We start from the raw sequence: 18628 nt of genomic DNA on the forward strand, positions 1-18628 counted from the left end.
TTGATAGTGCTATAAAGTGAGTCACTCCTTAACAGACTGATAGTGTTATAAAGTGAGTCACTCTTTAACAGGCCCTTTGATAATGCTATAAAGTGACTCATTCTTTAAGAGGGCCTGTGATAATGCTTTAAAATGACTCATTCTTTAAAAGGCCCTGTGATAGTGATATAAAGTGAGTCACTCTTTTACAGGCCCTTTGATAGTGTTATAAAGTGAGTCACTCTTTAACAGGGTCTATGATAGTTCTATAAAGTGAGTCACTCTTTAATAGACTCTGTGATAGTGTTATGATGTGAGTCACTCTTTAACAGGGTCTATGATAGTTCTATAAATTGACTCACTTCTGACTGGTCTCTCTGTTTGTGCTGGAATCCATTTTCCCGCCAATTTTAACCAAGTGTTTGTCATTTGAATTGCCCTTGCCTCTCTTCAGCAGCAGGCTCCTTGAGTCGCTGAGTATGAAGGTCATTCTTGCTTAGGCAGTGGATCTGTCCAGGTGTTCATACATCCATCTCTCCTCTGTCATTGACTGGGTAGCGATAGTCATGCTGTTTGTGAAAGGTCGTGTCAGTGGTTGACAAACTTTGGATTTTATCGTAGATTCTCTGCGTGGTCTTTCTGCAGGGTCCACAAGGGCGTAGGTGGGAGCTGTGATGGACACTGTGCAGCTCATAACTGTCCACCCCCAGCTTCTGCTGTTTAGTAGTACAGTCTCACAGTGTTACCCTCATTCTGAATTAATCAAATTTGCTCTAAAGGCTAAAATTAAATTAAAATAAAAAATAACAAATAATTCTTTAAATAAAATGTTTAAAAATGTCAAACATCATGAACTCAACCAAATAAGAAATACATTTAAAAATTATATCAAAATTATTATTATTAATAATAATAATAATAATAATAATAATAATAATAAAAAAAATAATGATAATAATAATAACAACAACAATAATAATAATAATAATAATAATAATAATAAAACACAACATCAAAATAAAATAAATAAACATAAATAGTTCCGGGTGATGGTTGCAGTGTTTGGCTGGACTACCAGAGGATGTGGGTGGACAGTTACGGGCTACACAATGTCCATCATAGCCTCCATTTACATCCTTTTGGACTCTGCAGATATGGCATGCAGAGGATCTTCGACGAATTCCAAAGTGCGATAGTCACTAATGTCAACCTTCACAGATGGCATAACCATCACTCTACAGTCAGTGATATAGGGGAGATGGATCCTTGAGGGCCTGGACTAATCTATTATCTGAGCAAGGGTGATCTTCAAGCCCAGCATTTTGTGAACGCTGGTACTAAATAGGGGCAACGGCAAGGTGCATGACGACATTTAGCTCAAAGTGACTAGAGAGTGGATTCCAGCTCCAACAGAGAATCCAGTCGGGGAAGTGGTTTGGCTGCTCACTCTGGCAGTGAGTGTGAAGAGGATAACACACTACATACATGACTGGGTATATAGGGTGGAGAAGGGTGGTGTCCCCGTGTAATCAAAAGCCTAGTACTCTCAGCACATGGTCCTACTCAAGCTCCTCTAACCCCTTTCAGTGTGCGAAATCCAAGTATCAGCAGTGGAACCAGTGGAAAGGAACATCAGGAGATAACCTTCAAAGATAGTTTAGAGCTTTACAAAGCCTCAGTAGAATTGCCTTTTACAGCAGTGGAAAAATACGGCAGCTACCATTCAGAGCTGAGATTGAGGACTCGTTTTGCAAGGATGACAATGTGAGGCCAGCATCAATCAAATGTCCCTGTCAGCAGGCACTCCGCCACCACTGAGGTCTCTTCAGAGGCAATTGCATGTGCATCCAGTCTCTTTCTTTCAGGTCCAAAGCTATTAGCATTTAGCGATTCCCTCTGTCAGTCAGTGGAAACAGCACAAGATATTCACTACCACTTTTTCCTCCAACATCCCGTTGCATTGCTGCTGGAGTGGAACCCTTGTCTGGCTTCCTATTCTCTTCTTGATGGCGTTCAGTAGCCATTGCAGAGCTGTATACTTTACTAAGATTGATTTCACTGAAAATGCTTGATGTAACCTTGAGCTTCAGATGCATCATCCTGCTCTTGATTGACTCTATTGTTCTCATTTGATCTGCTGGGATAAATCCCTTATATTTCTGTTACATCCATTTTACCTTTACACCAGGCCAGCCAGCGGAGGATGGGCTCCCCCTCTATAGCCGGGTTCCTCTCGAGATTTCTTCCCAAAGGGGAGTTTTTTCTCGCCACTGTTTGGGGAATTTATTACCTCATATGCTTGCTATTTGGGGGTTTAGGCCTGGTCTATCGCCCTTCTCTTACTCTGTAAAGAGTTTGCATTCCTGTGGGGCACTTTTCTGAACATATTCCCAATGTCATGGTCCAGGAAGCTGACTCACTTTCAGAAACCTTGGTACTTGGTAAGGTTGAGCCAGAGGTTGTTTTTACTGATGCACTTAAGCAGAGGACAGATGTCGGCTAACAAAATGTTAAAGGAATAGGTGTTGACCATGATGTCATTGAGGTAGACAATGCAGGCTGTTGCTGGAACAGCTTGGAGTATCTCTTCCATCAGCCGTTCGAATGTCATAGAGCTCTTCATTCGAAAGGCTTCATTGTGAATTCCCACAATCCTCCACTAGGATCTTTGGTAGGAGAGTCACTGTCCTCGCATAAGTGCCAGGATCATTGGTAGGAGAGCCACTGTCATTGCATACGTGCCAGGACCTTTGGTAGGAGAGCCACTGTCGAAGCATACGTGCCAGGACACAGCTGAACAGGACGAAGCAAGAGCCACACATTGTCCTTGGCTGAAGTGAGTAGAGATGAAGATCAGGTACTTGGCTCAGACCAGAAGAATGATAAAAAAGGTGTCCTCCAAAGAGGGGGGGGTGGTGGAGGGCAGAAGACCCTACAAGTACTAACCAGTGGAAGTGGTGCCAGGATCTTTGGTAGGAGAGTCACTGTCCTCGCACACGTGCCAGGATCTTTGGTAGGAGAGTCACTGTCCTTGCATAACTGCCAGGATCGTTGGTAGGAGAGTCAGTCACTGTCCTCGCACACGTGCCAGGATCTTTGGTAGGAGAGTCACTGTCCTCGCACACGTGCCAGGATCTTTGGTAGGAGAGTCACTGTCCTCGCACACGTGCCAGGATCTTTGGTAGGAGAGTCACTGTCCTCGCACACGTGCCAGGATCTTTGGTAGGAGAGTCACTGTCCTCGCACACGTGCCAGGATCTTTGGTAGGAGAGTCACTGTCCTCGCACACATGCCAGGATCTTTGGTAGGAGAGTCACTGTCCTCGCATAAGTGCCAGGATCTTTGGTAGGAGAGTCACTGTCCTCGCACACGTGCCAGGATCTTTGGTAGGAGAGTCACTGTCCTCGCACACGTGCCAGGATCTTTGGTAGGAGAGTCACTGTCCTCGCACACGTGCCAGGATCTTTGGTAGGAGAGTCACTGTCCTCGCACACGTGCCAGGATCTTTGGTAGGAGAGTCACTGTCCTCGCATAAGTGCCAGGATCTTTGGTAGGAGAGTCACTGTCCTGCACACGTGCCAGGATCTTTGGTAGGAGAGTCACTGTCCTCGCACACGTGCCAGGATCTTTGGTAGGAGAGTCACTGTCCTCGCACACGTGCCAGGATCTTTGGTAGGAGAGTCACTGTCTTCGCATAAGTGCCAGGACACAGCTGCACAGGATGAAGCAAGAGCCACACATTGTCCTTGGCTGAAGTGAGTAGAGGAGAAGATCAGGTACTTGGTTCAGGCCAGAAGAATAATAACAAAGGTGTCCTCCGATGAGGGGGGGTGGTGGTGGGCAAGAAAAACTATACCATGCTGAACAGTGGACGTACTGTCAGGATCTTTGGTAGGAGAGCCACTGTCTTTGCATAAGTGCCAGGATCTTTGGTATGAGAGTCACTTTGGTTGCTTAAGTGCAAACCACGTGCAACACTGCAGAACACAGGTGGAAGCATGATCATCATGCTGGCTTCAAGCTGCAGAGTGCAGACCAGTGGATACAGCTACTTTGCTGTGGCCAGAACACTGATAACAAAGATGTCCCCCGAGGAGGGGGGGTGGTGGTGGGCAAGAAAACCCTTAAGGTACTAACCATTGGCCGTAGTGCCAGGATCTTTGGTAGGAGAGTCACTGTCGTTGCATAAGTGCCAGGATCTTTGATAGGAGAGTCACTGTCGGTGGATCGGGTGTGGTAATGCATCTTCTGGCTGGGAGCCAACGCTTTAGCGAAGACCTGTCCTTCGCAGTTCTTTCTCTAATCGCTTCGGAGTTCTTTTGTCTTTCTCTTTTTTTTCTGTGTGGGAGCACACAGAAAAAAACACACCTTAGTGAAAACCACAATTGCCACATCTCACTCCCAAGGGTGTCACATGGTTCTGTGACATCCACGTGCAACGCCGGTGAACACAGGTGGAAGCCAGATCATCATGCTGGCTTCAAGCTGAAGAGTGCAGACCAGTGGATGCACCTACTCTGCTGTGGCCAGACCACTGATAACAAAGATGTCCCCCGAGGAGGGGGGGGTGGTGGTGGGCAAGAAAAAAAAAAGGTGGACTGGCGCATGGAGCTCCATCCCGAACTGCAACACAGCAGGGACTGCAGGCCTTTGATTCCTGCACTGCCGAGCGGTAGGCCAGGAGGACCAGGGTCAGGTGTGCGCGTCCCAGTTTCTCTTCATTTTCGCATAAGCATCACCAGCTGCATTGGCAGGACTAGTGGGGTGGTGCGGGCGCCCGCTAGGGGTCCCTGCCCCGGGGTCCCTCTGTTTCTCTCTTCTCCCAGTGTCCAGGATGAATGGCTTTGCTGGATCTGCCAGGGCGAGTACCGTGGTGGTGACCAGAGCAGTTGTACCAAGACGAGGCTTCATGCACCCTGGAGTTCACCCGAAGGTAAACAAACAGATGCTGCTCATAAGAACAATGTTTGCTCATTTAAATGGAGGCATTTTTTTCACAACTTCGTTTAAAACAAATCTTGTTTCATTCATTTTATTTTAGTCACATACGGCCTGCTCAAGTAAATTAGGTTTATCACTGAGTTTAAAACATTTTAGTCTTTTACACTTTAAAGCAAAAACTTTCTTGTCAGCAATTCTGTCACCTTTTATGGTGGAACAATTTGTTTTCTGTAAATATGCAACTCATTGAGGAAAATAATTTATTTTGAAGGTTGAGATTTACCACCTTTTGTTGAGAAGGTTTTGCCAACATAGGCCAAATGACAAATTTTATTTTTCTTTTTTGATACTCACACACTTGTGTATCTTTGAAAAATGTCAATTTTGTGCAGTTTAGTTTTGATTGAATTTGTTCTCACTTTGTAAAAGAATGTTCTTAGTTTTGCAGGCGTGGTGGTTGCATCCAGTCTAGCTAATGAGTGGAAACCCTTGTCAGTGTTGGGAGTTTTGTTAAACCGGTAATGTGAAGATAATCCACAATGCTGAATCATCTTCAGATTTACACTGTACTATTTGTTAGGTAATACTAAAGCAGCACATAAAGTAAATTACACACAATTTTACACAAGTCTGTTTTGTGCCTTTGGTTAAGTGAAAGCTCAATGTCATCTTGACAAATCACCAGGCTTTAGACTTTTCATTAAATTGCCCCAAAATGTCTAAATGTTTTATGTTTCACTTTAAAAACTAAAGGGCAAAAAGCTTACACAATTACTTACTAATTAATTAAGCAATATACTTGATATAAGTGAAAATTAAGTGACATACTTCATGCAATATAACATCTCACTGGATGTAAGTACAAGTAATTGCTGTATGTAAGTATTGATGTTGTAGGTCCTGGTTTGTCAATAAAGAAGTGTGAGTGTTGGTCTCTTTTCTTCCATCTGTGCCAGTTGGATGCCGCCTTATTCCAAAACTTGGAATGTGTGTTTATTATATCTTTATATATCATATTTTAGTTTATTATATATGTTTTACGTTATACAATGCTTAATGGCAATCCTTAATTTTTTCATATCAAAAATGCCATATGAAGAACCCTTCACAAATATGCAAATATGCAATGGCATATTTGCAGGAATATTGATTTAATGCATTGGAGTTCAGAAATTTCTCCACTATATGCTATTTTTATCTTCTTTCTCTAAGATATGCCACTGCTGGATTATCATCTAAGAAAAATAAGCACTTAATTTTCTCAAAATAGCTTTGTTTCTATGGAACTGTGGTATTTGGGTTGTGAAAATGAACTTTTGTGACCACCAGTGACCACACATGTCGTTGAATCCAACAAAAATGAAAAATTAAGGATAACCCCCTTTAAGAACATATTAGTATTGAGTTTGTTTGCAACTGTGCCTATTTCAAGAACACAACCGTCAACACTGTGTCTCTTGCTGTGCTTGCAACTTTATTGATTAATATGACTTGCATTTCGGACCTCTCTGTTTTTTGTAAAGAATCGTAGAATGAATGGTAAAAGATCTTATAAAGACTTCAATAATTACACACATCATTGATGATCAGCCAATGACATCAACGCAATATTTTCAACAGAATTCATCATCACTTGGTGCAGTGTGAAGAAGGTCAAAGATTAATGTTCATAAATATTTACAATGTAACTAAAAAAGCACAGATAAAAATTTCTGAAAACATTGACCATCACATGACAGTTATCATTTGTTATAAATAACTATAAGGAAAAAATTCAGTCCACCTGTTGCATAACTATACGGATAGAGTAATCCTTAATAGGAATTAAAGCATCACATTAAGAAATAATTCATTAAGACCTTTCGGTGTTAATGTTTGTAATGTAACTATTTTTGTTTAAATTTAGGCTTTTGTGTGTCTCCAGCACCTGTGGTCTAATAAGTCTGGTGTGCAGACCATCATTCTTATAGTTTTTATGATCACAATGCTCAAAGTACTGCTAAAATTATGGATTATTGTAAGTTGCAAATGTATATATGCACAACAACAGATAACTAATTTTGCAGCAGTAACACAGTAAAAATGACTAGGCCTACTGTATCAGCAATTCAAGTTGCCAGTAATTTCAGCCAGTAATTTCAGAAATTACAGATGGTTACTGTAAAATAAAATGACAATATCATACTGTATATAAATACAAGGTACCAAGTGAATAATAATACAGCCTACTGCAATTACAAATTTTACTAAATCATAAATCATTGTAGTAAGCTAAATTTGTGGTAAAATATTGCAATACTAATTTTAGTAAAACGCAGTTACTAACAACTTTTTCCGGTAGTTAATTTTCCTGACATTTTTAGAGGGGTAACCATGTTATCTAATGTTGGTAGCGCTTTGTTCTGATGTTCTATACCATTAACTAGCTACCTTTCCATTATTTTACAATATTTTAACTTTGAATTAGCGTTGGTTTAATGGTATGCGTTATTATAAAACGCATTTTGTCGGTTTCGTTTATCAGTGTGAAATTACCCACTGATACACTTTCTGTCCAAACGTCTACATAAATTATCAAGGCCACCTTATTCCAAAACTTGGAATGTGTGTTTATTATATCTTTATATATCATATTTTAGTTTATTATATATGTTTTACATTACACTTTCCCAAAAAAACTCTCAGAGGCGATGGGACGTGTTGCTTGTTAAACAGCTCTATCGTTTTGCAGTAAGCCTCATTTGCAGCCCCCTTACTGTGTTTTTTAAGGGTAGTGCTGAGGGCTCACGTGCCTGGATGCATCAGTGAGTGAAGGCTGAATATTATTGGCTCTGATTACAGGCCTCTTGTTATGACAGCCAATGGAATTGGATAAATTGGCTGTTTTTCACTGTTGTGCCAGTCTCGGTTGGAGGGGGTGGGGTGATTAAGTTAACTGCTCAGTGTTAACACCCGTGTGCACGTTACTGTGTATAACTAGATATTTATTCATTATGCGTCTTTTGAAAAAGCTGACTAATGCCATCGATTTTTCTGGATAAAGGCCGAAATGAGACGTGTGGCAGCCCTACCTGGGGACTGGGGGGATTGGTGGGGGGGGGGGGGGATTGGGGGTCAACTGAAAGTTAATAGGGTCAAACGTTGACCCGGGCCAGCTTCAGCGCCTTGTCGGACAGGGGTGGGTCACGACCCCTGACCACTCACTGACCCCAAAAACCCAGGGGTCACGAATCGTCATCCCGCCGGGGGTGGCGGGTGGCGGGGGGCTGGCTCGCGGGGGAATCGGGCGGGAATCTGCTCCCTGGGAAATCACCGAGCGGTCGGGCTGCCCCTCTCGACCTATCGACCGCGCCGGATCGGCCGCCCTGTCAGAACCCAGTAGGACGCGTTCCGCGCGGTTCAGCCACGAGCGCTCGTTCGGTCTGAAGCTCTGCCTGGAGACGGCCCTCTCCCCGCCGCGGCCGTTTCCTCCGACAGCCAGACGGATGAAGCCGCCTGCGCGCGCTAACAGAGGCTTCTCCGGAGGCCCACATCGCGCCCTGCCCGCGGTCTCCCGCACCGGCCCGCCATATGGCGTGCAGCCCTTCACTACCGAAAGCTACGATGAGAGCGGGGGGTCCTGGGGGTTTAACGAGCCGAAATTTCTGCCCGGAGCCGCATAGCGTCGCAAGTCGCTTAGCGTCGGCCGTCTCCAGTAAAGCCCTCGCAACTTGTTAATCAGAATTAAAGGGTTATGACTACTAAAGGCTTATAACTCATGCATAAAGGATTACTGTAACTAGTAAGTAAAGGATTATTACTGCTAATGGTTTGTAACTCCTGCATAAAGGATGCATAAATGTATTTTATCAGCTGGAAAGGAGGCATTTAGTGTAGCAGCACAAGGTGATACCCAGTTAATTCCAGCCCACTCAGTCCACATCCAGCGGATGACATTTCCAAAAAGCCGTTCTCCAGCGATGTGCATAATCTCATTCATGAAGGTTCCGAATCCGCCGTGTCCCGGTGATTGACATGTCAGTTCCCGTTCCCATTGGTCGCAAAGCCAGCATGCAAATGAGGAGCCGGGGGCGTCTCACGCTGACATATTGGCCTTGACTTATTGGCATTAAATACACAAAACGAGGCTCTTTATTTACATACGGGCTGGAACGGGAGTTTGATTTGCTCATCCGTTATGTGGGAGCCGTGGGTCTGGGGAGGGATGTCAACTCCGACGGACGTGGGCGGTGTTTTACAGGGGAACTGCTGTGCGTGTGTGTGTGTGTGTGTGTCTATGTGTGTGTATGTACGGGCATTCCTCTGTGTGTGTACATGTATGCATGAGTGTGTATATGCGTGCACGCGTGTACGTGCATGCTTGAGTGTGTGTGTGTGCATGTGTGTGAACGTGTACAGTTTGACATCTGTCAGTGGAGACGCTCATCCGTACAACAGGCCTGTTTCCGTGGTGATGAAGGGCTGAGCTGGATCAGCCAGCAGAGTCCTGCATCACTCAGCCTGACAGGAAGTGATGTACGACCCCCAACGTGGTCTGGCCCCATGCCCTTATCCTGTCCGATAACAAGCGTGAAAGAGCCAATCGCTGCCACGCCCGCTGAAACGAACAAGCCAATGAGGAAACCGGGCCTCCAGAGTATGTTCAAAAAGGCTGCTCCTTCAGTGGCCTTCCTGCCTTCGATTGACTTGGTTTACGACCCATCGCCCTGTCGTGTCATACAAGGCCTGATTTCCGACGGTAAATTATCCTGTTAAATGGAGAAAGAAAAGCGGGCCTGCTCAGTCTATTAAAAACACTGAATACCCCCCCCCCCCCCAACCCTAATCATAATGCCCCCCCCAAGCCCCACCCCCCCAAGAAATGATGGAGAGCCGTTCTGAGTGGAGAGTTATTGCGCGTGAGCGACGCACCGTAGGCAGAATGTGCTCCGCGGGGTCGCGTTATCAGCAGTGATGCACGGCCTCGCCGGCACCGTTCAGTCACTCGTCCCTCAGGAGAGCCGCCCCCCCTGCTTTTGCCCAGCGTATTATTTCCGTGCGCTGTTGCATGATTCTGTTTGTGCGTGCTCACGCATCAATGCAAGATCGTCTTTTTCGTTTTTAGGTGCCACTCGGTGTCATTCGCGTCCCCCTTTGGGGGACCGGCTTCTGTCAACTGCTCTTTCAGTTCCCTCTCTCTCACAGCTTTTTAGGGTATTTAAATGGCAGTGTGTGTGTTTTTGTTCATTTTAATTAAAACTTTGATTTTCGGGGGAGAGGAACTTCCTTTAATTACTGCCGACTTAATTCTCACTTTTATGCGTGCGGTGAAATCACTGTTGTGGGCACGCGCCCTCCGTGAAGTTTTTTTTATGACTACACTATAACTATCAGGCGATGTTAACTGTACATTTATACGCAACGTGCCTTCAGTTATTTTCCCTGCGTGACGGAACTTGTTTTGAGCAGTAAATGTGTTCAGAGGTTTTTTTTTTTCTTTGTGGATCAGTCTCGGCTCAGCGTATTTCTAGAACGTGAACCTAGCCAGAAAAGCTATCAGGAACATTTCGTGCCCCAAACGAGCGGTGTGAGGTCAGCAGCGTGAGACTCCGCCCTCCTCATTAGCATATAAAAGGGGAAGGTCTTAACCCGCTGACCCCAGGTCAGCCTTCTGTCACCGCCTCGTGTCCAATCCCCAGCCAGCGATAGCTCGATTGTGTAGCCTGACCTGCGTGCGCCCCAGTTTTAAGGCTAAAACAAACTGCTTTACTCAAATTCAACAGAACACACAGTCAGCCACACTTATAATATCTCCGCCCTTTATTTGCGCGATCCTCCCATGAATGCGTATGCGTGAAGGAGAGAAGCGCACCCAGTGATGACTCGCGTAGCTGACACGCGGAGTGCGCTTCCAGCCCCGTGTGTCTGTTTGACACACGACACGCGTGTTCCTGGGGCAGAACGTGTCATACCAGAACATAGTCGCAAAAGGCTTGGCCGATCTGGCCCATAGAGTAAAAATAAATAAATAATTGAGCAACATTTAAAGTACATTTCCACCGGCAAACACAAAGAATGCAGCGTTTTATAACCTGAAGTGTGTTTGGAATGAAACTGCCTATGTCAGACGTCAAAATAATAATTTCACAGACACGCCATATATCCTGCATCTCCGACTGTGTTTTGAAACGTCTCGTCTTCAAAAGGAAATCGGGCGAAGCTGTCGGGAACATCTTTGATCATCGGGACGTTGCTGCCAGTTTGCAGAAAAAGGTTTTCCGTAGCGCCTACAGAGGAAAGAAAGCATTCACTGTGCAGGATGGTTGGAGATTGTGCAAAACCCCAGTGCCATGCAGATAACCAGGGCCAACCTGTGAAATTCTGGAAACAAAATGGAGTCGGGGACCAGCCATTTGGGCTCTGCGCCCGAACGCTCCGCAGCAACATAAAGTATAGGCTATTCCGCGCGCGCGCCAGGTCCCTTGATCTACTTACACAGAGGAGACATCAGATCGGGGAACTGAAATATTAAACAGCCAACCTCTGCCCTCCAGGAAGATCACATTTTCCACATTAAACTCCGATGGGAAACTGAGACCAAGACAAAGTTTGGCGGGACCTCCCACTATCCCTCTTTCCCCCCCAGTTCTGTCCGCAAAGGTCCTGTAAATGCTCCTTTGCTCTCTCTGAATCCTTGCTCTTGGTTCATTCGTAGGTTTAGTGTTTTTTTGGGCCAGGATTCTGGTTCCTCGGGCGGCGATCCTCCTAAGCACCTGTACCTGTGAGAGCAGCTGGCGAGGCGAGGGGGCACGTCTCATTGGACGAGGCCTTCCGTCAAAGACAGTGGGAGGGGTCACCTAACACGGGCCAGGGGTATCCTGGCGACGGCTGCCACGGAAACATGACACCCACCAGCCTTTCAGCTATTTATTTTTCACCCCCCCCTTCCCAACTTTGTAATTGAACAGGAGCCAGGTCGGCCATAGGAGCACACCAGAGAGCAGTGCATTGTGGGAGAGCTGGCTTGGATTCACTCTGCTTGGATATGGAACCCACTGAATAGATCTGTTCCTTCGGGACTTCATCTCGCTCACCGTTTATTTGCGTCTGTTGGTTTTGCTTTTTGGTAAAAACTGGAGCTGCTCTGCTCTGCGTCCTGAAGGCACGTAGTCGAGTCTCAGCGGATGAACGATGAACGGTTATTTATTTCATTTTTTGACAGTGCGCTCTGTGGTGTTTGTTGTCAAGGTTACCAAGGCTTCAAACGGGTTAGAAGAAGCACTGATCAGCTGTCTAAATGATTCTCAGCATTCCTACACTACTGTTCATACGGCATATAACGTAAAATCCATCTAGAAAATCCCTTTCCTCCTTCTGATTATTATTATTTTATGTATGCGCTATTATTATTATTATTATTATTATTATTATTGATAGGGTGGCACGGAGGTACAGTGGGTGGCCAAACCACATCACTCACCCCTGGCCCTCTGCCAGACGACCCCTCGGAGAGCTGCTTGAGGCGATCCGGACCCAGACCCGCCCCCAGCGTCCTTCCAGCTCGCGTCCAAGCGCGCAGTCCACCGAGGACGAGGCACGCGAAGCCAGGCCCTTTCTCGATGGCCCCGAGAGAACGCCCGGGCCCCAGGCCCCACCCACGTGTGTGCGAGGGCCACAGACTGCGATAAGACGCCCGCGATAAACCCGCACCTCAGGCGGCTAATTGAATTTCGGAGGAAGCGGTAAACGCTGTAAAACAGCCCCACCCCTGGCGTGTGAGGAGGCAGCAGAGTTGACATTTCTCAGTCTGCGGGAGTGAGGTGGGGCCGGGGGGGGGGCTGGTGTGTGACTTTGGGTGGGGGGGGGGGGTGACTTGAGCTGGGCGCGGGGGGGGGGGGGGTTGAGCGGCGCGATAAGCGGGGAGCTAGCGCCTTCGCTCTGGCTCCCTCCTCTGAGAGGCTGCCATTTTCCCCGCGTTATCTGCGGCGCCGAGGGCCCAGCGCTCTGCCCGTTAAGCGGGTAGTTACAAAATGTGTGTCTGTGTGTGTGTTTATTTTTAAAATGGATCCTATTGGCAAAAGTACCTTATGCTACCCTCGCTGGCAGTAACAATGAGCACATATTCTCCTCCGGAAATTCACCTTGATGCACCTCTTTGCTGGTTAAAACGGAAGCGCTGCTAACACAAAGGGGCATATTGTCTGTGTGCTGTGGAGGATCCTCAGTGAGCCCCAGCTCTATGCTGGGAACCTATGGCAACCTCCGCTAGCGTGACTCCTCCCCCTCACACTGAGAATAATTAAAACCCCCTGGTTACTATTCATGAGCCGCTTAATATTCATGAGCCGCTTGTTATTCAGGAGCTGCTCGATATTCATGAGCAGCGCTGTGTGTTGCCGTGCGCACGGCGGCTGGGTGAGAAGAGGGGGGAGCGTTGCCATGAGCGGGAGTCGCGGTGCGCGCGGTAGCGAGAGGGGAGAGACGGGAGCCGGGCGCCTCTGCCGCGGTCGCCGCTGATTCCGGACGCGGACACCGCCGCCGCCGCTGCGTGCGTGAGTGTGTGTGTGTGTGTGTGTGTGTGTGTGTGCGTGCGGAGCACACTCGGGGGTGACCGATGAGACTCGGAGCCCCCGTCGCGCTCCACCGCCGCGGGGGAACACGGACGCCTCTATAATGGGCTGCAGCCTGTGCGCCCTGCGCAAGAGAGAGGAGCGCTACAAACTGCTCTATGAGATCGCCCAGGTAAGAGAGAGCGCCCGCGGGGGGGGGTGTGTGCTTATGTGTGTATGCGTGTGTGTGTGTGTGTGTGTGGTGTGTTTTGTGTCCGTGTATGTATGTGTGTGTTTTCTGTGTACAGTTTTTAATGTACCAGATGTGAGTTGAGCAGGAGACTTTCTCCTGGCTGTGTCTGTGGTTAGGGTTAGGGTTAGGGTTAGGGTTACAGGTCCTTTTCCCTGGAGAGCAGAGTTTGAGAACAGGGCAGGACCTCAGCACTAGGACAGGTTCAGCCTCAGAGCGGATCACCGCTCTCCCACATTCTCTCAGCTTGCGTTTGTAAAGTGTGTCAGAGAAATCATCTGCAGGGAGTTCTCACACCAGGGAATTACACTCCTGCTGAGCCTGTGAACTGATGAAATCAATATGTGCTCTCTCTCCGTCTTTCTCTCTCTCTCCGTCTCTGTTTCGCTCTCTCTCTCTTCGTCTCTCTTTTGCTCTCTCTTCGTCTCTCTCTCTGTCCGTCTCTGTTTCTTTCTCTCTCTCTCTCCGTCTCTGTTTCTTTCTCTCCCTCTTTCTCTGTTTCACTCTCTCTTTCTGTCTCACTGTACCTATCTGTTTTCCTCTCTCTCTCCTTCTCTCCTCTCTCCAAAAGAAGTCAGTTGAGCACAGGTTAGTGGCAGTTTGACATGCTTGTACTTTGCACTTTAGTTTTGTCTCATTTGTTTGAGGGGATTTAAGCCATTGTGAATTGTGAATGCAGACACAAGACAACTGAGCTCTGTGTGTGTGTGTATATCTTTAGCTCTGAGAGCCTCTCCCTGTGACAGACCTATAACTTCGGAGTGTGTGTGTGCCTGGGTGTGTGTGTGTGTGCGCGTGTGTGTGTGAGAGTGTGTGTGAGTGTGTGTGTGTGTGTGTATGTCTGTGTGTGTGTATGTGCGAGTGTGTGTGTGTGTGTGCGCGAGTGTGTGTGTGTGTGTGTGAGAGTGTGTGTGTGCGTGTGTGTGTGTGTGTGCGCCTGTGTGTGTGAGTGTGTGTGTGAGAGTGTGTGAGAGTTTTTCGGTGTGAAAGACGGGACGCTCGGTTTCTCGTCCCAGTGGCGCAGGGGGCGGCGTGGGATTGTCCCAGAGCTCTGAGGGGAGCGTCGAGCTAACGAATGGAGCTAACTGAGTCGCTGCCTGGGTTTCGGAAGGCGTTTTGCGGAAGTTTGAAGCAACAGAGCGCCGGTTTGTGCCGATACGCTGGAACGTGGGGGGCTTTGAGGAGTCAAACTTGGCAGCGCGCCCGGAGTCGACCGTGTCTCTGTGCGTTCTTTGAAAAAAAACAGGCTGTGAGTAATCAAACGTGCTTCCACAGCGATGTATTAAACGGGCGCTTGCGTTGAGGAATCAGCGATGTGTGGAGACGGACGCCCCTGACGTCTTCATACGAGCCGCGGAGTCGCCGTGGAAACACCGCGTGAGTCGGTTCACGTGCTTTAATCAGTGCGGTTCTGTGGAACCGGCGACAGGGGGAAAGCTGGGTTTTCTGAACGAGAGCTGCTTTATCGTGGGGGGGAGGAGGTGCTGCGCCTCTGGGGGGCAGCAGGGAGCAGGGGACCGCCTCACCGCCGAGGTTTGGGCTCCCCCCCGCATGTGGACACTATGGCGCTCTCTCGCCCGAGCGAGCGGTGCTGGGAGTTCCTCTGGGCTGCGGGTGATGGGGTGTGAGAGGGGCTGGGGGGGGAGCGGAGCAGCGCTGTTTAATGTGCTGAGCCAGGAGTCAGAGCTACGTTAGCGCTCACTTTAACCCCCTCCCCCCCCTCTCTACTGTATCTCTCCATCTCTCCCCACCACTCTTTCTGTCTCCCCCACACTCTGTCTATCTCTCCCCACCACTTTTTCTGCCCCCCATCTCTATCTATCTATCTCTCTCCATCTCTCTCTATCACTCTATCTCACTCTACCCACTCTATCACTCTCTCCCCATCTCTCTCTCTATCTCTCCCGACCACTCTCTATCTCCGCCACCCTCTCTCTATCACCCACCCTCCCACCCTCTCTCTATCTATCTCTCTCTCCCTCTCGCTCTATCTCTCTCTATCTCAACCTGTGTGTATGCAGTGTGTGTGTGTATGCGTGTGTGTATGCTGTGCGTGTGTGTGTGTGTGTGTGTGTGTGTGTGTGTACGCGTGGCAGTGGGGTGACACCGCTGAACTCCAGCCCTGCCGTGTCCCCCTGCAGAGCTCCTGACTGTTAGCTGCAGACCCGCTCATCCATCTCCCCGGCCCCATTACGCTGTTCTGAGCGATGCTGCTCGCCCATTAAACCGCAGAGAGCAGCGTTAGGGCAGCGGGAGACTGATGTGTGGGCTGATTGATCCGGTGTCCGGCGGGGAGATCACGCTGAGATACAACACGGGCTTCGCAGCCCCTTCTGAAACAGGCCGACAGCGCCGTTACTGGGCACATCGCGGCCCGCGACGCCCAACCAGTTCAGCCGAGACTCTGTCCGTAATGGACGCCGTCGTCTTGGCTTTTAATCTGGGTCGAGATGTTTCGAAAGCGTCGCCTCTCGATCGCGGAGAAATGCGCGGCATCCATCTTGTGCGTGGTAGTTTCACCAGCTGACAAACATTTCCATGGATTTCTCCACCCCCTCCACTACTAGAGCAGACAAAGACAATCTGACAGCCCACTCCACCTACTCAATTATGAGGTCGGTGTCAGTGAGTACAGACCAATTACTGGGAACTGTAGTCTGACCAATAGCCCCCTGGAGTATGTGAGCTCCGTACAGCGAGCCATAAGTGACATGACTGTGTACAGTACATGTACATAAAGCCCATCTCGCTTTAAATCTCCTTGCAACTATTTTTATTACCGTATTGTTCAATGTTTATTTTGTTTAGTTTGTTTCTCTTTTTATTTTAACAGCCTTTTTTTGTAACTCAAGTACTGCACAAATAGTTATTTTATACCTGTATGTATTTATGTATGTGTAGGAATAGTCCAAAAGGTATACAAAATCTGACGAAAGACTTACTAAACTTTTGCTGTTGTGTTGTGAAATACCTGTCCGTAGACATTAGCAGTCACATGACGAGAGATACAGGTCACATGACAGGAGAGACAGGCAATGAGTTTATCGGCCCGGTCCACTAAATCTTTAGGAAGGGATTTGAGGATCTAACGGGGAACTGATGAATTGACCTTTCCCTCTTCCATTCGTTACAAAATCCCAGTAAGTGCGCCGGTGACCTTTTCAGACCTGGCTCAGTCCCCTCGGCCCCCCGGCCCCCCGACCTCGGGCGAGAAGCGCCCTCAAAACGAGTTTTAGTCGGAGGAGAAATCGGCCTTCTGTGTAAATCCAGCTCTGCGAAGTGTCGCAGGTGGAAATTGTCCAATCAAATCGGTCGTTTTGTTAGACTTTATTTTCAGGAGCGAATAGATGAAGGCGTTGTTGAGCCCGCCTCACATTTGAGTGTCTTCACTTACCTTAGAACACATAGGCTTTAGGCTATTTTTGTGTAGTTTTTTTCCCACAGGAAGTCATATTTGTAAATTATGCAGGTGTCGTATGCTTATATGACGCAGTGTGGTACGCGGGGTGAATGTGTCTGCACACGACGAATGAAAACTCAGTTTTCCGTACCAAACTCCCTCACCGTAAAATTAATTGTTCGATCACAACCCCCCCGTTTTAATGAATATTTGATGCAGAATTAAATGGAACGACCTGCCGCAGCTGGATGATAGGGCAGCAGTCCAGCCCCCCTGCTCTTCATAAGATGGTAAGAACAAGCGGTGTCTGGTGGGGCTGGCTGTTTGAGCCCTGTCTACACGCTCATTACGAGCCGTGGCGTTGGCGGTTAGAGTGAGACCCTCTCTCTCCAGGATGCAGGGAGCAGGTCATCCCGTGTGTGTGTGTATTGCTCTGAGAGTCTCTGTGGCATAGAGAGTGGGGGGTGCATGTTGGCGACCTGTCAGGAGCATTCCGAGGTGCGCGTGCGAGGTTGAAGTGAGCCCCATCTCTCCGATCCAGCCCCAGTGTTGTGGAGTGCTCGAGGTTCGGTAGAAGCGAGCGCGCGTACGCCGACTTCCCCCGAACCCCATTAACCATCACGGGAGCCCCTGTGAATTCTCCCCCCTTTAATATTACCGGTGACATTTAGAAAGAACCATCTGGAACGGCGCTCTGGTGGAGTTCCCTTTCTTTGACGGGACGAGTTCAGGGGAAGGGCTCAGCCACCTTCCTTTGTGGAAGGCCGACCCGCCCCGAGGCATGCTGGGAAGGGGCCGGAGATTGGAGGCCACAGGGGAGCGCGCAGAAGGTCCCAGGGCGGCCCCCTGCCGGCAACGCCTCTGTGTGCGCCCCCTGGGTCGGGCCGATAAGGCGCCAGCGAGCAAGCGAGCGGCGGGGGGCCCCCGGGGGGAGCGGCGATAAGGAGCGGCCCGAATGAACCCGCAGGGTCGTCATTAGCATCACACTGCCGCTGAAGGTCCCGCTGCACGGTGCCGTCTGGGCGCGATCACTGTTAGCCGCCTCCGCCACCGGCTCAACCGTTACCACCACCGGGGGCGGCGGCGGCGTGAAAGCCGATCGCGTAGGAGGCCACTGGACGCTCAGGGAGAGCTGTGCTACTTGCCACGGGAACACGAGCCGAGGAGCTTCTGTCGCGCTGACGCGGTTACCGTGACAGCGAAGCTCTGCGGAGGCAAGGCGCCGCAATTGAGCGGTCACGATCGCCCTCCGCGCGCAAAGCCGATCTAACGAGGCCTGCGCTTAGTGCGTTTGAGTGAGAGGCGGCGTCGCTGCGGCGTTTTATAAGGGCTGACTTGTTGCGCGCCAGTGAGCCGCCACGGCTCGCTCTGTGAGGTGTGCTGCGGTGAACGCGGCCGGCTGCTAATTGGTCCGTAGCTCCTGTCCTGTTTGTCACGTGACTGGCTCTGGGTGAGTAAACATGCTAATTACACAGACAGTCATTACTCTACGGTGGAGTTCCCTCTGCTTGGAGAGTTAAGTGCTTATGC

At 48.7% G+C, this 18628-nt stretch overlaps 1 protein-coding gene across 2 annotated transcripts in view; it reads left to right on the plus strand.

The window, feature by feature from the left end:
• Positions 1-965: 965 nt before the first annotated feature.
• pdzrn4 (PDZ domain containing ring finger 4) overlaps positions 966-18628 on the plus strand; it is a 32094-nt gene continuing 14431 nt past the window's right edge. Inside the window, exon 1 of one of the 2 annotated variants that reach the window (XM_064319214.1) lies at positions 966-4912. In XM_064319214.1, the coding sequence (XP_064175284.1) occupies positions 4814-4912 (99 nt within the window). In that variant the 5' untranslated portion in view covers positions 966-4813. Of the gene's footprint in view, positions 4913-13243; positions 13642-18628 lie in introns of those variants that run through there. The other variant, XM_064319215.1, reaches the window with a different exon arrangement.

The sequence above is a fragment of the Anguilla rostrata genome, chromosome 19 (genome assembly GCF_018555375.3).
Source record: "Anguilla rostrata isolate EN2019 chromosome 19, ASM1855537v3, whole genome shotgun sequence".
Lineage (NCBI taxonomy): Eukaryota > Metazoa > Chordata > Actinopteri > Anguilliformes > Anguillidae > Anguilla > Anguilla rostrata.